This window comes from Ornithodoros turicata, chromosome 2 (assembly GCF_037126465.1).
Source record: "Ornithodoros turicata isolate Travis chromosome 2, ASM3712646v1, whole genome shotgun sequence".
NCBI classification, from domain to species: domain Eukaryota; kingdom Metazoa; phylum Arthropoda; class Arachnida; order Ixodida; family Argasidae; genus Ornithodoros; species Ornithodoros turicata.
The window spans coordinates 65,820,103-65,844,499 of record NC_088202.1 but is presented as its reverse complement, the minus strand read 5'-3'; the positions used below and the strand labels follow the sequence as shown (position 1 = coordinate 65,844,499).

Sequence of the window (24,397 nt, the reverse complement as noted above, 5' to 3'; positions counted from 1 at the left end):
CGATTCAACTGTTTGGTTGTTGTAATGGGACCTTTTTGAGCTGAAATATTTTTCGTGTATGCATGGACCATTTCACGAAATATGAGCGGTATTTAGACAGCTTGAATACCCTTTCCATGCTCCTTTAAATGTGGCTTGCCGTGTGTGGAGATTTCGGCACACGTTAAGAACTGTCAGATGGGCAAAATTAATCCACAGACCCGACCACTGTTGATCACAGTTGTCTCACAACGTAAAGCCCTGAATTATTATTATTAGTTGCATAACTAATTACAATATCATACTGCTTGGGCAAAGAGGAGAGGTGGTGCATGTGCTTGTGCAAAACAGTTTTCTTGTTTTTGTGTGGTGATGTGGAGAGCTTCGTTTGCAAACCAAGGAAGGAAGATTTCTTTTGTGCTGTTTATTCTTTTGAGGATCTTTCAAGGATATTGATAACCAGCTCAAACAGCTTGCGAACCAACTCTCTCATCGTGAAGTTCTTAATATCTCTGAATTCACTGCCAATAAGCTGAAGAAAATTCACGAAATCAAAACCAAAAAATCGAAACGTGATAATCTTATTCTATCTCCCATTTTAGCGCATGGCATTTGTGACGTGATAAATTCTGAACCATCTTCCACGAAGGCTGGCCATAACACCGTCTTTAATCTTTCTGATGTGACCCTCGACCAGGCTGAACTTGGTGTTCTCTCAAAAGGTCTCAGTTTTGTACCTACGGAGCGTAATATTGATGAATTTGAAATTCTGCACGATCTGCACAACTTAGGTAGGAGAATGCACCTGAAAACCTTCTTTCACGATAAACCTAGCTCAGATGCTGCGCCCTTCCGAAATCCCTCTAGCTGGACGCCGGACTCCTCTAGAACTAGCCCCCTTATTGATAATTACATCAAGGCCGTTCACAAGGATATCAAGACAAATTATTCGAAATCTATTGTACACACTGATAACTTGTCTAATTGTGAGAAAGTAGCGCTACGAAATCTTGAAGCCCGTAATGACATTATTATCAGACCAGCGGACAAGGGTGGCGGTATAGTGGTTCTCAATACATCCGACTACCTCGCGGAAGCGGACAGGCAGTTGAGTGACCGCTCATTCTACAGAGCTATCGATCAGGATCCAACCCCTTCCTTTTGTCTTCTTATTAATAAGAAAATTGATGAACTCGTCCCATATTTCCAAATTCTTGCGTCCTAAGAATGTCACACCAGGTAATTTTTATCTTTTGATCAAAGTTCATAAACCCAATAACCCTGGGAGACCCATTATTTCAGGAATAAACACACCGACAGAGAAATTATCCCTAGTTGCTGACCACTGCATCAAACACATCCCACCCCTTCTCCCATCCTTTGTCAAAGACACAAATGATTTCCTTTCCAAAATTAACACTGTCCATGACCATTTCAGTAACCATGCTGACATTTTGTTGGCAACAATGGATGTCGTTTTGCTATACACTAACATTCCCAATGACGAAGGTCTCTCTGCTGTTGAACACTTCCTTAATTCTCACCCTTCCGATATTCTTCCCATGCCCGCTATCATCCCCCTTTTAGAACTAGTTCTTAGCTGTAATAACTTCGTATTCAACAATCAACACTTCGTCCAAATTCATGGCGCTGCCATGGGCTCCCGGGTCTCACCTAATTATGCCAATTTATTCATGGGTCGTTTTGAAAACTCAGCCCTCAGTTCTTTCCCCCTTAAGCCACTTATATATCTCAGGTTCATCGACGACATTTTTGTCCTCTAGTCTGGTGATGAGGCATCTCTGCAGTCATTTTTTGATCACTTCAATTCTCTGCACAGCAAAATTAAATTTACCTGTAACTATTCAAGGTCATCCATCAACTTCCTTGATGTGACAGTGTCATGTAAATCTGGTAGGCTGACCACTGAACTATACAAGAAACCAACGGACGAGCGCCAATATCTCCACTATGAAAGCTATCATCCCAATCACCAGAAAAGGAGTATTCCATATGGTCAGTTCTTGCGCCTGAAACGAATCTGCTCAGATCAGACTGATTTTGTAAAACATGCTCAGCAAATGGTATCTGATTTCGAAAAAAGAAATTACCCATTTGAACTCATCCATGACTCGTTTGCCAAATCATCTAGCCTATCCAGGGAGTCCTTATTCACCCCGAAACGCAAAGAGGACTTACGTAATGTAGTTTTATCCACCACATATCATAAATCACTTGTCAATACCAATTCCATTCTTAGACGCCACCTCAATATATTACATGCTGACGAGCAATTAAAGGAAATGTTTCCCACTCCCCCATTAGTAGCATTCCATAGATCGAAAAATTTGCGCGACATCCTCACGTCATCATGCATGATGAAGCGCTCGCCGGGTTGTTATCCCTGTGGTAGTACACGGTGCCACACCTGTAAATTTATCGCGCCGTCCACCATTGCCCGTAGCACTCTGGGTGACTTCTGTTTGAAAATTCGTCATTCACTCCACTGTAATTCACCCAATATTTGTTACTTGATATTCTGCTGCAAGTGCAATCACAATACATCGGTGAAACCTCCAACACAATGAGAAAAAGATTTTATGGCCACAAATTTGATATCCTAAATGCCCGCCAAACTCCTGTCGCCATTCACTTCAGTCAACCTAATCACGATTTTGAAACTGATTTGAAATTTATATTGCTAGAATCTGGGTTCCGCACCGACATTAAACGTAAGAATAGAGAGTCCTACTTAATTTCGCAATTCAAGTGTCTCACACCAAATGGTCTGAATCTTAGTCCTGGCTCGTTATATCCGCTTATGTAAATTTAGTAGCTATATATCTATATTTATTTGTGCACTATTCTTGAATCCCCACTTTCAGTCATCGTCTGGTACTCCGTTAGATAATCCGTAACCTTCCCTTTTGTCCATTCTGGGCCACTCGTTTCCCATACTCCTGACCCCCCTTCCGCGAAACTGGGTTGGCGAGCCTTTTTGTTCACAACAACACCTTTTACTGTTCTTAAACGGTTAGAGGTCACCTATCCGTCTGCCCAGCTATTCATTGTACACAGACATGTGGCACCATATCTCCTTTCCTCTTCCCTTTGTTTGTACAGCAGTGTGTTTAGTCGTGTATATGTCTATACTATATATACTTATGTGTGTCACCACTTCACTTTGTACCTGAGGAAGCGTGGACCTCCACGCGAAAGCTTGTACAAATTAAATTTAAACAAAAATCTTCAGTGTCGGCTTCTATATTTTGTTTATGTGATCTACAGGACTTGACTCCCCTCTTCGTATACGCATCAGGAAATTGTATAGTGTAACTAGTGCCACCGCCTACTAAATTATGCGTCTTCAGAAGCCTGCCTAGTTTATGTCACTGCATTGTGCTGTCTCACCTTGTATTTTCCCAATTTATTTATTTTTTCTTCTTCTCTAGATAACACAGAAGTATCACAAAATGAATCTCTAGTTTTGAGAAGATTGACGTTAAAATATGCTCAATCAGCCATCAGTCGAGCAACATAGCTCCTCCAAGGTCAATTTCTCCTTGTGGGCAATCTTCCAACATGACACAGAGAACAGAAACAGAGAGGGTACATGGGCACAAGTGTTGTTTCTAAGCGACAGAATTAAACTAAACTTCAACTAAAGTTTGCATTGACATCACCCACTCTTGGAGTACCCGAAACTATGAGGTCGTGTGGGTTCTTTTTGAAATTGGCAGAGGCATTTATAACTCTTGTTCTGACTCTTTGAACAAGGTTGGTCTAGAATACGAAATAAAAGAAATGTCTCTTTCTTTTTTTTTTTAGTTTGTAGTGGCACTTTAACAAAGCAGAGAGGGCTCAGAAATGTGTGGTCTTCTCTGTCCCCTCTCTGTTTTCCCTGAAAGTGGTCTTCTTGGTTGGTGCTGCGTACCCGAGGATTATGGTACCAGAACGCTGTGTGGCAAGAACGTTACTCAGCAAATAACATTCTATATTCTTATAGCTGATTGTCCATGCATGCACAAAGGCAGTTTATTCCATCTATTGCTTTCAATATGCGTGGTTTAATGGCAAACCGGTGATGCTTTATGGTTAGAGAATTCTAGTCAAAATGTGATTAGTTCTTGGTTTTTTGTCCGTGCTTCTTTTTTCTCTTTCACTTTCATCACCAAACTATGAAACGTGGATCGATAAATAGAAATGTACAGTGTACTCCATGAGTATATGAGTGAAATCAATCAATCAATCAGTCAATGAGTATATTAGTGTACTTCATTTTGTAGTACTCCATACTTTACATTCGGTACACCTCCAGTACAGTTCTGAGGTACTTTGCTGACCACAGCCTCATTCATGCGATGAGTGTGTGGATGTGCAACATTCCTATGTAGTAGTAGCAGGCTTTAAGATAGTACTTATCGCTGCATTTTGTGGAAAATGTTTTCTGCAAGCCTGATGATGCATTGATTGCTCGGTAGGTATGATAGTGCAAGGCAGCCGCATGGTGCTCAGCAGTGGTGGAGCAGAGCTCGGCTTTCGTGCTCCCCTACCCCCTGGAGCAGCTGCAAGTGAGTATATCCATTATAGCATTGTTGTAGTGCATCAGGCAGATAAACATAAAGAGACAAACGCAACACAAGCCTCACAATGCCCAGTTGCATACTTCAAGTGAATGGTGACAGTTGAAGAAAAGTGGCAGTTGAAAAAGCATGGGTTTGAATCCCGTTGTTGGTGCCTTTTCTTCGACCATCATCATTCAATTTCCTTTATAGTATGCCTTAACACTTGACGTGGATTAAGCCAAACATGTTTTGTAGTTGATGTGAGTGTGAGTATAGTTGATAGTTTGTAGTGAAATGTGCTGGCTTAAATGCTTAGTGTGAGTCTGTAGAGAACAAGATGGTCATCATGAAAAATTATTTCGTGTGACAGAAATGGCGCTTCCAGGGGACCAGCAGGGCGGCTTTCCCCACCCCGTGGGAACTGTCCTGCCTGGCATTCTTGACCCGAGAGGGCAGCAGCAGGGAGGACCCTTGCGAGCCCCTGTGAGCGACGTCCGCCTGCGCATGCTGATTCTCCAGCAGCGTCAACAGCTGAGGCACCAGCACTGGCAGCAGCACATTCAGCAGCAGAGAATGGCCCTGGGTCGACCACCAGCACCCGTGCCTACATCACCTGGAGGGTTGCCATCCATGGGAAGTATCGGGCCAGATGGGTTTCCAGGACAGAGGGCAGTGGCACCACAGGCCCAAAGCCTACAACAGCAGCAGCAACACAGTCCAGGTGAGTGTCTCACATCTCATGTTTTATACTTTCCTCAGTGAGTGTTTCTTGGAAGTATGTTTTGTATTGTGTAGATGTTTTGATGAAGTCACCATAATCTAGAGCTGCGCCAATAGTCGTCTGAAGACCTTAGCGAATAATTATGTAACTTGAACAAATGCAGGAAACAACTGCAGTAAAATGTACTTGGCTAGGTGTGTGGGAAAAGCATGTACAAAGTGTTAGTATGGCTGAACAGAAAATGACTAAAGCATGCCCACTTGCCTGTCAAGACAGGAATCCGGTGGATTCCGTTGTGCTTGGAAGCAACCGATTCGATGTCATGAACGATTGGATGTACACACAGCCTTTATAACACGATATGTACGTTATGTTGTACCGCAGTCACCCGTGGCATTCCATTCAATCAACAAGCTCCAGCAGATGCTCAGGAAGGCGTGGAACTGCCTGATGGTTCCTTCCTTACATCATCTACATCCAGCTCAACTTTTCCAGTCAAGCAGGAAAGCGTAAGCCAAGGAGCTAAGACAACAGCAAGTGGACCTCTGGCGGCGCAGGTGGGCAGCAGTGCTGCAAAACTTCCAGCGAAACCTCAGGTTAGTAGTAAATTTGAGTACATCTTTTTGGGGAAGGTCCAGTACGCACGAAACTAAACTGTTTCATTCCGTACAAAAAACAAAGAAGAAAGAACAGTCTGCACAAGGCGAAGCTCGCATCCCCTCTGTGGCTCACGGAACACATCACCATGTTGCGGCTGAGGTGGCCAAGAAGAAGACCACAGCTGGGGATTTGGTAAAGGAGGTGGAAGCTCAGGGAGGGGCTGAAGACCCCGAAGAGGCCATCGGTGACATGGAAGATGACCTTGATGATGATGAACTTCTTGGTGAGCTACCATACTGCACATTCATATGATAACGATATGATGCAGTAAAATCTCAGTGATACGAATCTCTCAGGATGTCGGAAATATTGGTATCAAAAGAATCAAACCAAATATAAAAATTGAAGCAAGAAACTAGACAGCGACATTTTCCATTACTCTCCGTGAAAGAGGTCGGTTGTAACGCTTTTGCATCTTCGTTTTTCACCAGTGCTACCGAAATTTGCGAGATAATTCGAAACTCCCAGCATGTGCTTTCCACCTGCGAGTCGCGTGACAGTGTCGTAAAGCGAGCTTCTCCTAAAGCATGTTTGGTGAAGCCGACTTGCGAAATGGGGACGCCTAATGTTGCCAGAGGTTGTCCTGATATATTCCCTCCACGTGTTGTGGTCGCTCTTTTCCTAAGCTAGTGTGACATCACTCAGCTTTGTGGTTTATTGATGCGAGGGGGGTAAAAAGATCAAAACAGAGATAAGGTGGTGAAGTTCAAAGCCGTATAACCCCTTTTTACCTGATGACACTGATGGCATACTGTGCATGATAAAGAACTTGTTGTTAACCAACCAACAACAACAACAACAACTTGTTGTCTTGATGTTTCATGTGGATGACATGATTTTAGGGCTGGGCAATGACTTCAACATCTTGGAATATGCGGACCCAGAACTCGATAAAGCATTTGGAGGTGAAGGTGAAAAGAGCAATATCTTAGACGAACACCTGGACCTAGATGACAAAGAAGATGACTTAGACGAAGTGGGTGAGATGAAATCTAGAGCTGAAGCTGAGGTGAAGGAAGAACCTGGGAGCCGTGAGCAAAAGCCAAATGTCTCTACCTCCTCTGATCCACATAAGGTCAAGGTCAAACCAAAGGAAACGACGCAACCCAACTTCCCAGACTTCCCGCAGCCCACAAGAAGCACCCCGCAAAACGTGGCTGGTTTTCCCCTGCATGAAGCTTCCCGTGTCTCACGTGCTCCATCAGCACCATTTGGAACATCAGAGGTCGTGACAGGACTTCCAACACCAGCCATGCGGCCACCACCGCCATATGCCCCATCTCCAGTAACCAGGACAGTAGTGAGACCTCCACCCTCCACTGATCGGCCGCTGTTGTTGCAAGAACAACCGTTGCTTCTCGAGGACTTGGTGGAGCAAGAGAAGCGGGAGCAGCGCCGTACACAGTGTGGCAGTGACGCAGCAACGCCTACGACATCGCTGCTGAGCGATGTGGACTTTGAAAGGCTGAAGGAAGATGTGCTTTCAGGGCCTCCAGACGATAGCATTGGAGGCCCTGTGGCACCACTGCTGCCCCCAGTGGTATCACCAGTGGTGGTGCCTCAACAACACGCAATCGTGGGGCACCGCTTTGCGCACGTGCACATGCCTCCCCAGCAGCAGCAGCAGCAGGGATGGGGTGGGCATGACATGGGCATGCGACAGCCCATGATGGGAGGTGGTGCACCTGGTGGTGGTATGCGAATGATGGGACCACACCGACCTGACCATCTGTCTCCAGGTAAGCTAGTTTATTTGGTTGGGCGTGGATGCCGCGTTCATGCCACGACCATCTCTATAATACACGACCATAACACTCGCCCGTTCGCCTATGGGACTTCCATCCGCGGCTCGAGGAGTGGAAGTGCCGTATTTACGTGCGGAGCGCCCGCCAGGGGCGCCACTTGCCGTACCCAGAAGAGCGCCTGTTGCAGCTCAGCTGTGTGCAATATGACTGGTCCTTGTGGTTAATTCTTCGTGCGTACATGTTTGTGTATTGTCGTAGGTTCTCTGTGCATATAGAGCTAAGAGTTATGAGACTAAATACTGAGAAATGGACTGTGCTGTGAAGCGTTAGGTGGCATGTAAAACTGTGAAACTTGCGCGCTATGTGCTGTACATCGTACATATTAACTTGGCTGCAGCACCTTGTGTGTTGGGCCAGTTATCATGCGTTTATGATTGTCAGACGCAAGCGCGTTCAGAGTTTATATTTCGCATGAGAGGCGTTCAGTGTTAACATACAGGGCAGTTACAGAGAATGTGTGAATGCGACCGTAAGAAGAAACTATTCCTGGCAAAGAGATGACTGACACCAGTTACGGCGTCTAAAAGAATTTGTTGTATAAGCAAGCACTTCAGTTTTGAATGAGTTGATTCCTACTTATTGGTCCCTTTGTTTGTTTGTTTTTTTTTTTTTGCGGTCTGCCATTACAATGCTCTGCTAACCTTTATTATGCTGGTCAGATAGGAGCCACTTTGAGAACTTTTCTTGATGGTGGCTTTTCTGCGACGCTACCTTTTGGTGTCTTTTTTGTGTTCCTTTTGCACTCGTGGGAGATGCAAGGCCGCGTGAACTTCGTGATCACTAAACGTGGGAACTGTAGCCACGATGCCACGTCTGAGAATTTTATGCTTTGCGCCGATGCTAAAGTCTTCAGCCTTTAAATGCCGAGAACACGCTGTCGAGTAGTCTGTCGGAGGCAGGGATGGGCAGTATGTAAATACATTTTAATTAAAGTACTATTTAAAATATAAATACCACACGTATTTATATTTTGTATTTAAACACAGAGTAGAAAAACTTATTTATAATTATATTTAAATATCAGTTTTGGGGTATTTAGTCTTGTAAATACTTTATAAATACTCCTAAATATATACTCCTAAAATAAAAATATACAAATAATAATAAAAAATAAAAAATAAAAATATATACTCCTAAAAATATACTGACTCATGTCTTAAATATGCCGTGTATTTGACCTTTCGGGAAGAAGGGCAAGTTTATGGCGCAGTGTTGGAGCTAGCATGCAGGCGAAAAACGATTTTAGACGGTGAGTTTTTCGCTGTTGTTGGATACAATGGTCGCAGCTGATTACCTTGTTGTACGAAGCATCTTCATCAAATTTAATGCAAGCCTTTGTTCATCGGCACCTGTGGAGATGCCGTTCTCCTTTGTGAATCTGATTGTATGGCCGAACACAAGACGCCTAAGTGATGCAGTCTTAAAAAAACTTCTAATAATCAAATTACCATGATAATCTAACAAATAAATGCTATTTTTCCTTGCTGATTTGTTATGGTCATCGTTAGTTCTGTAATTCCAGATGACATCTTCCTCACAGTATTTATGGTAGTAGTTACGGTATTTAAATACTGTATTTATATTTTGTATTGAAATACTCATATCGAAAAGTATTTATGAAGAGTATTTAAACACCTTTTCACCAAAGTATTTTGTATTTATATTTAAATACTCAAAAAATGTATTTATGCCCATCCCTGGTCGGAGGCCGTGGTTCATTAGTGGTTCTTTCAGAGAGAGAGATGCGTAAAAGGTACTCAGCTATTAGATAAAACTATTTATGGTACATACTGCCATCCGTAAAGTACACCGTATATGAAATGAAACAATCGCAATGAAGTTACTTGTCTCAGGACCCCGCGATATATTTCGAGCCACTTCTCCCGTAAGGCAGCATTTGAGCGGAACTCGTGGAAGAAAATACTTGGGTCCGACACTGCTTTCTTCGGCTTGCAAAGCGGTAGGGTGCAGTACACCATCACGTCTCACGTCTGACAAACCATGCACTCCCACCGCGTGAAAACCAGCCAACACCAAACGCGAATGACGGCAGTGACGGTATCCGCATAGAATGCATCGTCTGCCGAGGGTCCCGTATTGAGCGCCACAAACGTGCGGCGGCTGCATGGTGAAACAAAATCAGCGGCGCTGGGTCTAGGTGCGAGTGTTATCGTCGTGTATTACAGAGATTACAGAGATATTACAGAGAGTCATGGTTCATGCCCCTGGCTCTGGCCTCGTCAACCACCATTGGCTATGCTTATTGTGAATGGCATGCCACTTTATGTAACATCCATAAAATTTTGGCCATCAAGTGGTCCACTAACATGATCTTGATGTTGAACGATAGGAAATTTACTTCTGTATCACATACAGTCAAACTCCTTTATAGCGAACACCTTTTTAACGAGAATACCACTACAGCAAATTTTTTTGTGGTCCCGCTGGAACCTATAGGTCCAATAATGGACATCCTTTTTCACGAAAATACCTTTACTGCGATTTTTTTTTTTTGCTGTCCCCTGAGTTTCGTTGTAAAGGAGTTTGACTGAATTTAAATTTTAAACGCCTATCTCAGTTTGCGCGGGAGCTATCGTTCGAAATCTGGACGCAGGTAATATTTTGGTTTGCTGAGAGACCGGATTGCTGGCGAGACAGTGTATGATGTGAGGGGTGATATTACGAAGGAATGACCAGATTGGCCGATAAACATCGTATGGTGATGAACCATTTCAACCATTGTATTATAGGAGCCATTAAACATTGATTCACACAGAGCGGATGCTAAAAATGGCGTTACAATTGCATAACCGTCCCTTCAATTTGTATGACCAGTTGTTGACAGCATCGTGGGTGTTTTAAAAATTACATACTGCTTTGCAACGTTTATTTTACCCTTTCTTTCTTTTTTATTTTTTAAAGGTATTCCTCGTGTCATGCATGAACACAGAGTGGAAGTGCTGTGCTACCCGAACCAGGAATATTCCCAGGAAGCCTAGTCAAATCCATATTTTCCTTTCAGGGAGCACACCTCCGTCGGCCGGCCCGCCGCAGCTTCCTCCTATACAATCCCTTCCCGCTCCCCCTGCTCCTCCTTCTATGCCACCAACCCTGGGCGTGGACCCAGAGCAGCATAGGCTACAGCTGGCCCAATACCAGGCAGCTGTGGCTACTTATGAGCAGTGGCTTGCCCAACAGGAAGCCCTCTTGGGCTCCCAGAAGAAGGTCCTGGAGACAGAAGTGGGCAAGCTGCGCAAGGCCAAGAAGGCCCTTTCCTCCAAGCAAAGGCAGCTCACCAAGGCTGGGCAGGAGCTGCCACAGCACAACGCCATGGAACTCATGCGCATTGCTCAGGAGCAACCCTCCCTGCAGAAACAGCTTGATCAGGTACTGCTGATTATGCGAAATACTTGAAGCTGCAACGTGTAGCTTGTGAAGCACCTCCTGGAATGACCCAATTCTTCTTAACCTGCTGCAGTTATTAAAAACAGAAAAAGTGGAATTATTTCAAACGATGAAGAAATACTGGGTGGGATTTTTGAGGCAGGTGTGTTGGAAACGATACAAACAGCAGCGAGCAGTTAAAAGGGAAAGTTTGCTCTTCAAGCATCAATCCGTATACTTTTGTTTCCATGCGTAGTGCTTCGTTTTTTGCCAACTTGAGCAGTAATTTATAAACAATTGGAATCCACGCCAGGATTGTGTGCTGCACTCGTACATTTTGTTCGAATGTGTGTACCAAGGCATGTAATCCTCCTCACTTTTCATGTGTTTCTTTCGTGCCCTCCCATGCTCCCTTAACTGGAGTGCTAAATCCCTGTAAGGGTTCATGTACCAAAACCAACAAGCAATCTAAATAGCCAGCTATTTAGTATAGACACTACATGTTTAAATGGCTCCGTGTTGTGATGTAACTGGACTTTGCAGATTTCATTTGGTAACTGTGTGGGGCAAGTCCTTGCCACAACGAAGTCATGCCAGAAGCGTACTGATTTTGGAATAGAAAGAAAACATATTTAATTATTAGCTGACAAACCACAGTGGTTAGTTAAGAAAGAGCTCTACGCTTATAGTGCTAATACGACATGTTACGGAAATTGCATGATAACCGAGTAAAAATGAAAAGATTATGTGGAAAAGAAAACTGCTGTTGCACAGTTCCTTGCCATTCAGGTTCCTCTCATGCGATCTCAGGCCCAGTGCATTGCATTTGCACAGTGGCAGAATAGAGAGAAACCAAATTATATAGCACATCTTGTCTCGTAATCAATGATCCTTTTCTTTCACTTCATTGCTATTGATTGTTGTAATATGCTATTTCACGTGTCTTATACCTGAAGTGACCACCGAGGCTGGATTACACCTTTACTTCGTGTTAATTAATTTACCGCATCATTTGCAAGGTACGGAAATTGTATCGCCAGCACACTATGGTATTGCAAGAATATCGTGCCAAGCAGCAAAAGCGCCAGCAACAACAGCAAATGCAACAGCAACAGATGCAACAACACCAAATGCAGCAACAACAGATGCAGCAGCAGGGCCATATGGGGTCCATGATGGGGGGCCCCGGAATGGGAGGACCTCAGTTGGGAGGTCCTACTGTGCCTACACCAGGAAAGCTAGTTCAGCAACATCCCCAACATTCGCAGCATGTCTCAGTGAGTATTGACCTTTGTTTAGTAGTATGTACAGCCTTGTTGTATCCGATTTTTGTTACTCACGAATTCTGGAATGTGAACCAACCTTCAACCTTATTCATGCAACATATAAAAGCCATCACAGAATTCTTCCACAGATGCTGTCGGGTGTTTAAGCACTTGCGAGTTCGTTGCATGGGTTGATTCTCTGCATCTTTTCCATCTTCCTCACTATATCTTGACGATGTTTGGTGTGCGTAACTTGGCCATGATTTCCTCTTCGGTGAGTCCAGATGTCGCTACCACAGTATCCTCGGCCGATAAAAAATTGTCGAACATGACATCCTTCACGTTCAAGCGTTTCTACACGTCTGGTTGGAGTTTCTCATGTTGGTTGTATTCTGTCCCCATAGTTGCCGTAGCACGGCCAAATAAATCCAGCTTCCACAAAACAGTTCCTCACAGTGCCTTTTCCAAGCATAAAGCTTTCTGTTTTCAAGATATAATTGTGCAAATATGATGGTAAACCAGAAGCACGTGGACGTGAAGCGGGTTATGGGAAATGCACACAGGCCTCATTACAAGTGAGGAAGCAACAGAGAGTAGGAATGTGCAGCCAATAGAGCCGAAAATCTTCACCGGCTGCTGCTGCTACCGGATCACTCATGTCCTGCCGACACCATATTCTTCAGCAGCATGGTGATTGCTGTTCGATTCGGCGCATAGTATAACTTTCCACTTCAACTGTGCGGAGTAAGATATCCGTCTCCGTCTGGAAGTCATCACTATGGCGCTAGACCAGTGAGTGCCCAGACAAGTCGAGCAACCAAAAATAAACCGGCAATTATGAATTCTGCATTTTTCCGCGGTAAAAGGCAAATTGCCCTAGTTCAGACAGAAAATACTCTCTGTTAGCTCTTAGTGTGGAGGAACACGGTTACAACTCCAAAAACTTTTGTGACTTAGCATAACGTTGTACATTGTACTTTCTTCTGAGAGGGAGTCACTGTCACTGACTATCAAATTGTACTTGTTAAGTGACCTCTCTGCATGTACAGAGTTTACTGTCACACAGAGGTACTTGACAGCTTTGGACACCAAAGCAGGGACTCAGCATTCCACTCCAGAATCCCAGAGAGTTGAGGGTTAGAGAGAGGAGTCAGAGGGTTGTTCTAGCACACAGATGGGGCCATATCACGGCCTGGTGGCCTTATCCGGGTGGCACATCTACACTGTAACGCTAGCCGACCCGGTGCGAGCAAAGTCCGTTCATCTCGCGCATAAACTGAGTTAAACACACGGTTTCTGCAAAATTCTGCGCAAAACCTCATATTCCGTGGCAGACCCACAATTCCGCAAATTTTTGCAAAATCGCACTCGGACACTCAAGTATTGGAGGGTGATTGGGTAGTACTTGGATTGGATTGTCTGAGCTGGTCTGTTGTGTATTCGTTGAATGCAATTCAGTAACACGATGGCTGCCTTCTGCGCGGCAGTACAATTTTTATTTTGCGTTTGCCAAAGCACTCTTACGTGTAATACATGGAATGCATACATGGTTTAGCCTTAGTAGCTAATGCGCCAGAAAAACCCAAATAAAATAACATAAAATAAAATCAAGCATACATGGTTTAGCTTGAAGTTAAGGTCCGTTTTTGCAGGTTGCAGCCTAGGACGGCAAGGTATTATTATATAGTTGACAGTTTGCTATGCTTTCTTATCAACCCTGTCGAAAATATTTGCATATTTTCTATGCAGGTTTCTGGTGCGGGAGTACCAGGTCCCCCTCCATCACCAATGCCTCCTCCATCCTCCCCAATGGGTAGCCTTTGTCCCTCACCACGAATGCAGCCCCCTTCATCGCCTCTGATGCAGCACTCACCCATGTCAGCTCCCTCCCCTCTGCTATCTCAGCTATCCCCCCAGCAGCCCTCGCCACGTACTCCAAGACCTCCGAGCCTTCACCTTGTATCTCAGGTGGGTCTTCTACCAGTTTACCTAACAGAACCGTTGATAATGTTCCAGCAGTGTGCTGTGTGTAAGACCAACCCGAAACATCAGAAACATCTTGCGCTACTTAATCTGCCCCTAATTGTGTTGTTTAAAGGAGCAGTGTGGGGCTCCCAAAACGAATCTGTGTTTCATTGTGATGGGATGTCCGATCAGTCCCTAACCTATTCCCACAAGTAACACGAACTTAGTGCATCTGATGTGTGCACAGCAGTCTTTTGAGCTGCACGTGGGCAAAGTGTCCCAGCTTCGCACAGTGGACGTCACTTATCACGAGGTTCAAGTGCCCATCTGACAAAACTGACCAGGATCAACCGGAAGGATCGTTCGGTGTGACCAAATTATGTGTGTGAGCAACCTCAGCTTATCAGTGCTTAGCGTGTCAGCCTGCTGAACCCAAGGTTCAAGCCCAGGGTTCGATCACAACTGGGGACGTGAGAAACTCAATGGCCGGGTACAAGTTGTGCAGACACGACATTTTCCTGAGGAACATTAAACATGGTGTGCTGAGATTTTGGTACACATTGAAGAACCCTCAGGTGGGCAAAATTAATCCTCAGGCCAACCACTGTGGCATGAATTCTTGAAATATTAAAAATGTGTGTGCATATGCACCCCAAATAAACACCACCATGGCAGACAAACATTTGCCACAGTGAATGAGAGACCTCTTTCCTTCTCTGGGAGCTAGTCTCACAGATTTGAGAGCCCTTGTAAACTAGATTGCTCTACGATAATAGGTTAAAAAAAAAAAGAAGAAAAACGTGGATTTCATGGTTGCACTTGGTACATTGCCTAAGGAATTGAGCACAGTTTTAAGAGATCTCAAAATGTCATTTCTTTGTTCCTGTAAGATCTGTTTGCCTGTATTCATGTTCTTAATATCTGGATCTTTCTGTTGGCATTGTTTATCGTATACTTCTGAAGGATGAGCAAGGCCTGCTGGGTGACGGCTACCAACACCGGGAGAGCATGGACAAGATGCAGCAGATGATGCCAACTGTGCTGCAAGGAATGCTACCACAACGATCGCCACATCCTGAAGGAAGTAAGAAAAATTTTAGCACACCAAATTATGGTATTTATTTGATTCTAGGCCAATACTTTTTTTTTTCTTCAAAATTTCTGGGTATGAAATTACGAGTCTGGCTTAAATTCGAGGATGCGGTCAGTGCGACTCCGTCCGGTTCAATCCAGTTCCACCATCTCCACACGCAGCGCACACCATTATTGCGCCTCCAACGTGCAATGAGTTCACGACGGTATTTAGCCAGCAAAGCAGTGCCACTACAGTGAACTTTCGTTAAGTCAAACACTGCTTAAGTAGAAATTTAGGCTTAAGGCGAACACCCCACGATGTCCCATGTACCTGCAGTATATCCGTAATGTAAAAAGTACCTTCTTAAGTCGAAATCGCATAACTCGAAATATCGGCTATCCCGAATGTTTATTTCATCCCAAGGAACATCTTTCATACTCATAACTCGAAATTTCTGCAAAACCCGTCAAAACCACGAATACAGCCACCATATTAACTAAAGGGGACAAGTGGATCGACTCGTTGCCGACGCAAGACGCAATCCTATCCAAAGCCGGTGTCAAACCAGGTCACGTGACGGCCGCCGAGCCGCGCCGAGGGAGACGCGAGACGCGGAAAGCTAGAGATCAGGAACGCGCGTTTTCTGTGCGTGCTGGTGTTGTTTTGGGCAGCATGTCACTTTCTACGTTAAAGCAACGGAAGCTGAAGACCCTCACACTTGCAAAGAAGTGTGAGGTCATAAAAGTCGTTGAAGCAGGTGAGAAATCAAAAGGACAGATTGCTTCGGAGTTTGGGATACCGAAGAGCACGCTATCGACAATTCTGTCGAAAAAGTCGAAGATTTTGTTGAGCGCCAGCAGTGGATCATGCCCAAGAACTAGAAAAAGGCTTCGAATGGGAAAGAACCCAAAGTTGGAAGAAGCTCTTGTACATTGGATAGGAGTTGCACGCAGCAAGAACATCCCAATTGGCGGCCCGGTCATCAAAGAAAAGGCAACGGTGCTCGCCTTAAGGCTTGGAATCAGCGATTTCAAATGCAGCGAAGGCTTGATGGCAGGATTTAAGGCAAGACATGGATTGACAGTTCGAACAGTTTCTGGAGAGGCCAAGTCAGATGATATGAATGTGGTTGAAGACTGAATGGCCACAGGGCTACAGCACTTGCTTCGAAAGTTCAAGCCAGATGATATATTTAATGCAGATGAAAATGGATTGTTCTATAAAATGCTGCCTAGTAAGACCATTGCCTTCAAGGATGATCCGTGCAAGGGAGGACAGCTGAGCAAGGAAAGACTCACGGTCCTAGTGGGGTCGAACATGACTGGTACCGAAAAGCTTAGGCTTCTAATTGTAGGGAAATCCGCCAAACCTAGATGCTTCCGTGGGATACGTTCCCTTCCTGCTGATTACGAGGCCAACAAGAATGCGTGGGTCACAAAGCTAATCTTCGAAAAGTGGCTAAGGAAACTTGATCGTGTGTACTCAGCGAAGGGCAGAAAGATTGCATTGATTGTGGACAATTGCTCCAGTCATTTTACTGTGGAAGGACTTAAGTCTGTCACGCTATGCTTTTTCCCCCCCAACACAACTTGCTTGTCACAACCAATGGACCAAGGAGTTATAAAAAACCCGAAGTACCATTACCGAAATAGGCTACTTTCGAGGATACTGGTGTCAATGGATGCTGGAGAAAGCTACCAAATTGATGTCCTAGGAGCTATACACATGCTAACAGCTTCTTGGGCAGCTGTTGAACCTTAAACCATCAGCAACTGCTTTAAGAAAGCAGGTTTCCTTGAAGCAGACGTGGTACATGAAGATGAATCAACTTCAGAACCAGAGCTTAGTGACCAGTTTTGTGCCAAGGGACTCCTGGGCATGGACTTCAGTCATTATGTAACCTCAGATGATCATTTGGATGTGTGTGCTGAGGAATCCCTTGATGACCTATTTGACGAAGTTTGTTTTGCTCAGGATGAAGAGCAGATGCCTGAGCCACTAGAGTATGAAAGAAAAAAACCCTCAGTGCAGGAAGTTTGTTCTGCCCTTGATGTTCTGCAAAACTATGTGGAGTTAGAGGATGAAAGTGGGGAAATTTTGCAGTCCCTACAAAGGGTTCAGGGCTTTGTAAGCAGAGTTATGTACACAAAGCAAAAGAAAATACCAGAATACTTCCAGAGCTGTGAAAGCATTGCCACATCCAGCACTGATTGGCATTAAATGTATTTTGTGATCAATGGTGAAAATAAAGTTCACGCTATAAGGCAATTGATTAATCAATCTTACTGGCCAGTGCAACAGTTTTGAGAGCAGTTTACAACAAAACTTTAGGCAGGTTTGATAAGTCAAAACTCCCCTTAAGTCAAACTAAGATAGTGGATAGTGGGTGTTTGAGTTATCGAGAGTTCACTACACTGTAGCGTTCGGCGCTGATGCAAAGAACGTGCGCTGCTGGAGGAAACAATGGGACACAATTTTTAGTTGTGCTGCAACGAGGCATGCTTTCACGAGACCATAAAAGGGTTGGCAGCACGAAGTTGAAGAGGAGCTCGCAGCATTCATCACAACCCACAGAGCTGTGGCACTTCCTGTCACGACAGAGATCATGCAAGCGAACGCCAGGGCTGCAAATGCAATTTGACACTTTGCATATATTTTCACTGTAATTGGAAAGTGTACTTCCTGGTTTCGTAGCAGATCACAAACATAATTTTGATCCTTTCAATTTGTGCTAGCACAACTATAACATGTAGCTTTCACCTGCGTAGAAATTGGTTCCTAGCGTAGTAAACGGTGATGCTCTCATCAACCAACCAACCAACAGCAAAGACTACCACTACCTGGTCAAAATCAGCACCATCACCACCTGGGAATTAGGACAGTGTAGAAGGCGACATAAGATATGTTCTGCATATGTTCTGAGCCAGTGATCACTTTCAATGATATTGTTCATTCCCGCTTTGTTGGAAACCTGAGGGTGTTCGTCGTTCTGTTGCACTTCAAAAGTTTGTAAGTACTGTAGAACTCTGTTAAAGCATACCTAGCGATGACGTGGAGGTAATACGTACAAAGCAGTACTACGGCATAAAAGAAAACCACACATACGTGCCCACCTGCCAGCTAATTGATGAGAAGCGCTATCGTGACTCACAGTCTCCCTAACCCGTAAAGGCTGACCAGCATGGAGCAATTTTTGCATGCTTTTTTTTTCACACTGTTCTGAGGTGCTTTCAAGCTGCACCGTAACGAATTTGTAAAGATCTCTGCCAGTGAAATCATTTCAAGAAGTGAGTAAAAGTTACAATGAGAAACAATAAATAAAGGTAATCTAAGTGCCATCTGTTCCCAACAACAACAATAAACAGTTTCCAGGGTACTTTAACGTGATGTGCATAAAATAAATTCATTGCCTTCCTAAATTTACTATATTTACTATGGACTAAATTTGCTCACACAGAGTAAGTTTAGCCCTTTGTGCATCATCCTTTGCAATGCTCCTTTTTTCTCAAGGTGTGGCGTATGAAAGTTGTTGGCATGCATCAGTCACACTGTGCGTAGCAGAATTTAAATTTCTCCCACAGTTGGTAATTTAGGTAGATGTGAACGATTATTTGAACCGGTTACCAAATTGGTTTTACGGTTCAGCTCCAAGATGGTGCCAAAAGATTGTTAGGTTCAGTTCCAGTTCAACTAAAAATAAAGATTAATAACAGTTTTTGGTTCAGGTTCAGTTTGACTCTCTGCTCATTAGCTGCAGAACCAGGGCTGACCTTTAAAACGTTTTTATTTAATATCTAAGCACTTTGCAGATGAAAAAACTAGCCGATTATATCATTGGCTGATGCAGAACATAGTGGAATCTGTTTCATAGATGGGTTTCTGGATACGACCATCCCTTTAAAGCTACAATATGAACTGAATCCAAAACTGACAGACTGCTGTCATGTGATTCCTGGAGACAATTGAAATTGCTACACAAAATAGTTCAATAATGTAGTATTTTTAAAAACACTGTTAGCTTTGTCCATATACTATGACACAGTGTTCCATGTCTGAGCTGTCTGTACTCTACATGTAAATTTCACAAAATTTAGGTGAAGTGGGTGATGGGGAAGACTTCCAGCAGCACCACCCTTCTCCTCAACAGCAGCAACAAGTGCAGCAGCAACAAGCACAGCAGCAGCAGCAGCAGCAGCACCAACAGCAGCTGCAACAAATGCAGCTTCAACAACAACTTCAACAACAGCAACTTCAACAACAGCAACTTCAGCAACAGCAACTTCAGCAACAGCAACTTCAGCAGCAGAAACATCAGCAGTACCAACAGCAACAGCAGGTTCAGCAGCAACTTCAACACCACCAGCAATTCCAGCAGCAGCAAGTTCCCAGTGGGAAGGAGGCCTCCATGGGCATGCATCAGGGGCCCCCAAGACACCAGAGCACAGGGGGAGTTCCCATGGTCAGGCCCTTTTCCCAACAGGATCAGCAACATCCCATGATCCACCCACGGTTCCCGGGTAGCACACAAATCCCTCGTTACCTCATCCGGCAGGGTGAGCAACACCGAAAAGTTCTCATGCATAAAACTTTCACCACTCTGTTGTAGACATAGGCCTATTCTTTTTTTTTTTTTTTTTTTTATCTAGAAACATAAAAAATGCAATGCTGTTTACTAGCACACTGCGAGTGCTGACCGTTCGGACCATTTTTGCTTTTGTGCATGTGACATTCAAAATGGCTACTTTCTTGACAAATCAACTAGTGGTTCGAGCTAACTCTCTGTGCTTATCGTTGCAAGGTAACATTTGTGATGATCTGGTACGAAGTGGCAAGCACAGTACTATATCAGTGCTCCCCTTGTGGAATTGCACAATACATGCTGGGACCCACGTCAAGTAATTTTTCTGCACTTTAGGGGACTTCCAACTCAAGAACCTCGCAACCACACCTCTTTCAGGGAGTGACCCTCTGAGCCAGCATCCTCCAGGACACCCCTACCTGCAGCGCACTGGTGGCGGGGTGCATCCTATGATGAGGCCACCACCGCCATATCCAGACCACCTGCGCAAGCCTCCACCTTCACCTTCACCATCTCCAGGACACACTTCATCTGCCCCCGACACCCCCACCGCTGACACTGACCCCTCACGTACACCCCCGTCGCTTTCCCGTCCAAACTCGCAACCTGCCCTGCAGTCCCCGGACCCACGCTCCTCACCCATGGAGCGCCATTTCTCTCCAGGAACCCCTTCAAGCTCTTCAAGTCTGCCACAGAGGTCACCTGCTGTTTCGATGTCAGCTCCTGACGAAATTCGTAACGATGCAGGGGACCGGTCGGTCGAGAGCCTCTCAGACTTGCTGTCGAGGGTATCCAAGACGCCGTCAGAATCTCCGAGCCCCCAAAGCAGGCACGAACAAGCAACAGAAGTGCCTTCACCAGGGCGTTCAGTACATGAAGGAACGACACCACCTTTGTCAAAACAAGAAAGTATCCTGCAGTATTTGCGAGCCGGTTCGGTGGGGAGTCCAGCGAGCAATTCCAATTCTTCTCGAAGCAGCATGGAAGCAAGTGGTGGAACAACACCAGGTGCTGGTGGAGATCCGACAACGCCTTGTGCCTCGGAGAATCCGCAGTGTCCCCCAACTTCAGCATATCAGTGTGTGAGTCTCTCACCGACCTCTAGCCCCACCCCGTCGACATATATTCTGCAGACAAGCCAGGCAGTGACGATGGCGGACACATTTACGTCAGAGGGGGGTGATGGAATGCCTTCCCTTCACATGAGGCAGCAGATGATAAGAGTAGGTCAGGGCACAATGACTGTTCCAGCATCAAGCGGTTTCCTTCGTGGTGCCACTCCACAGCAACAGCAAAGGATGCAGTTTATGCAGCAGATTAGGCAACAACAAATGCTGATGCAACAGCAGCAAAGCCAGTACGTGCCGCAACAACAGGGCCTCGCAATCCGACGGCTGCCAGGACCCCGCCAGTTCCCTGACCCCCAGTTTGCCCGAGCTGCTTTTTACAGGGCCAACAGTCCTGCCCGCAACTTTGGCGTGCGTCCCGGTGGAGGGAACAATCCCCCCACATCGGGACTGCCAGGCGGCAGCCCTCACACTGTGGGCGGGGGCAGGGGTGCGCCTCCGACCAGTCCACCCAAAGCAACAGCATCTACAGACGTTGGCGGCTCTGAGGAGTCGTCGACACCCACTCAGTCGTTACTTCATCGGGTTGCAGAGAGTGGAAGCAGCTCGTTTGGAGGGAGTACGTTCCACGTGGGTCCATCATCCACGCTGATGTCGTACGGAGCCGACCAGTTGGCCACAAGCGTGTTTGTGTCGTTGGATTATCCCGCTACGGCGACGCACGACGGCTGCGTGTCTTCAGAGGTGCTGCTTAGTTTGGAGGACGGGTCCTCGGGCACACCTCAAGAAGAGGAAGAAATGGATTCGTCGAGGGTTGCTCTTCTGGTCGTTGGGGATGAGGATGCTCTTGCGGAACCACCAGAGCGCCAAGAGGAGCCGCTGGATGTTGCAGTAGTAGTGGAAACTGGTAAGGCTTTCATATCATAGATAATACTTAGTGGCTCAAGTTTCTTTTCTATTATTCTTTCTTTGGAGTTTTACGGTACGTGTTCTGTGTTAGTCCCAATTATTTCCTATGAATGGCTATTTTTCTACATAAAAAATTGTGCGTATTCATACCATCTTGCAGAGACGTAAGTAAATTCTGCTGGTCAGACAACTAGCATCATGGCGTTGCGGAATAAAACTAATTATCAATGTGACAAATTCGAAGTAAGAGATGATGTACCACAGCAAAACGATTTTTTATCTAATCTTGCTTCTGAAAAAACATGTCATACGCATCATACTGTAATGGTAATGCATTATTTTATACTATTGTCTTAGCATAATGTTATGTTAAATTGTCAGGACCTTCTTATCTTGTTTACAATATCTGAGGATATCTCAAGGTGAAAGATTGTTGTGTTGTCTCACTGCAGTCCTTTTGAACTTGTCTATGACATGGCGGTGTTTTGTTGTTGTGCATCAATTCAGGCTCCTCCTTCCTTGTCTTCAACCCTGAAACAAAAGTGCAAAGGAAAGTGGAATACTTTCTCTTGCACAAGTTGGATAGGGAGGCCTTAACAATGCCCTGTACTCAATTTTGAAACTAAAATTAAATGTTAATGTGTAGCATTATCCGGTACAGGTAATCTCTTGCTGTTATTCAATTTAGTTCATTGCTCTTTTGGCAAAGTATTTAGCATCATGAAGCTGCACCATTCTACATTGATAAGATTTATTAGTTTTTTGCCATAGGGTGCTACACAGTTGTTGAGCTGTAGTCTCACACCTTTATACCATAAAACAGTCTCCCGATGCGATCACCCTTTTTCCTTTTTCTGTCTTGATATGACGCTCAAAGTGCACCCTTAATCGCAGCAAGCGCAGAGCCAACTGTCTGCTTCTTGTAAGGGTATACACGTGAGCTTTATTGAAAGCCCAGCAGGGAGGCTGACCTTCCTTATCCCATATCAAACAAAGAAACAATGTAACTTTTGCTTACAACTATATCTTACGTTTTCAAATGGCAAGAGTGCAAACTTGCATATGGATGGTTGATACTAGTTGTTAAAGGGACAGTTGCATCCGTCCCAGTCGATTTCTAAACTAGAGTGTCATTTTATTCCTCCTGGACCACTGACCACGGTATCGAAAATCCTGCGCGAAATAGTGGCGTAGTACTAGTTTGACTGTTATTCGACGCAATACATGACAAGAGCAGATGCAGGATGTTGAGAGTATGCCAGAATTTCCTCTCTGGAAAAAAAATGAGAAAACGTCACTCCCTAACAACCAATTAGGGCACAACCTTGAGAAAAGGAATGCCGCTGTCGTGCGGGGGTCTTATAGATACTGGCGTCTCATACGGGGTGTCTCGACGGCGCCTCTCCTCCTCTGAGCGCCGCCCTCTCACTCCTCCGCTTAGGGAGTGACATCACGCCACCGGAGCTTGTGCGGCCGCAGAAGCAGCGCTCATCTCTAAAATTTGTTCTTCTAATATCTAAGCACTGTTTGGATGAAAAAATTTGCCGCATAGATTGTCGGCCAATGCCGAACATAGCGGTATCGGTTTCATAGATGGGTTTTCGGATGCGACCGTCTCTTTAAAGAATACGAGATCTCCATCGCATGATCTTGTAACCTCGCTCCTGCGAGCTTAATTCACGTTAGCCATCATTCCTTGAAAGAGTGTAGTTGAGCACACTCTGATGTCCTTGATTTGCTCATGCACTAGTGACACTGTTTGTGATATGTGGAAAATGGAGATTTGGCTTCACGATGCCTTAAGCATTTGCCCCCTGTAATAACCACAGTGGGGCCTCTAGCAACTCCCGAGCCGGAGCTGCAAGGGGACGACACACCACGTGGTGAGGACGAATCCAGCCCCAGTGGTTCAGAAGGTGCAGACATGAGCATACACTCTGGGTGCACCGACGTGCTACACAGCGGGGACCACAACTATTCTAACCCACCTCCCTGTGCTGTTGAAGAGGACTTTGAGAGAATTCCAGAAGAGAGATCTCTGTTTTGTCAGGATGAAACTCCAGCTGAAATTAAGACTGAGGATCTGCCAGTGGAAGATTCTGGTACGCATCCCAAAGCACTGATCTTTCTATGAAGTAATGAGGGTTGGAGCTGTCTTACACCTTGTATCTCCCTAGACACTGCACCTGAGGAGAAGAACTCATTGGAGAGGTATACACCTGAGCGAGAGCCATCACCTCAGGTATGCTGATGCGAGGTTGTCATGCATTGAGATGGACATATTTTGTTATGTATAAGTTTCTTTGTAACTGTAGAAACCCACTATGTAGCACAAACTTCAGTGGACTGAATTCATATATGGGACATTGAAATTGGTGTCTGGTATATTGAGATTTCAGACAACAAAAGGAGGATGAAAGGTA

At 44.9% G+C, this 24,397-nt stretch overlaps 1 protein-coding gene across 8 annotated transcripts in view; it reads left to right on the top strand.

The window, feature by feature from the left end:
• Positions 1 to 24,397, top strand: part of LOC135385516 (histone-lysine N-methyltransferase 2C-like) — a 148,983-nt gene that overhangs the window by 72,480 nt on the left and 52,106 nt on the right. For 6 of the 8 annotated variants that reach the window (XM_064614866.1, XM_064614869.1, XM_064614867.1 and 3 more), the window contains 13 exons: positions 4,461 to 4,550; positions 4,915 to 5,265; positions 5,650 to 5,861; positions 5,947 to 6,148; positions 6,768 to 7,664; positions 10,753 to 11,117; positions 12,134 to 12,391; positions 14,129 to 14,347; positions 15,308 to 15,428; positions 19,514 to 19,972; positions 20,335 to 21,972; positions 23,804 to 24,076; positions 24,152 to 24,216. In XM_064614866.1, the coding sequence (XP_064470936.1) occupies positions 4,461 to 4,550; positions 4,915 to 5,265; positions 5,650 to 5,861; positions 5,947 to 6,148; positions 6,768 to 7,664; positions 10,753 to 11,117; positions 12,134 to 12,391; positions 14,129 to 14,347; positions 15,308 to 15,428; positions 19,514 to 19,972; positions 20,335 to 21,972; positions 23,804 to 24,076; positions 24,152 to 24,216 (5,150 nt within the window). The remainder of the gene's footprint in view (positions 1 to 4,460; positions 4,551 to 4,914; positions 5,266 to 5,649; positions 5,862 to 5,946; positions 6,149 to 6,767; positions 7,665 to 10,752; positions 11,118 to 12,133; positions 12,392 to 14,128; positions 14,348 to 15,307; positions 15,429 to 19,513; positions 19,973 to 20,334; positions 21,973 to 23,803; positions 24,077 to 24,151; positions 24,217 to 24,397) is intronic. The other 2 variants (XM_064614868.1, XM_064614870.1) reach the window with 2 other exon arrangements.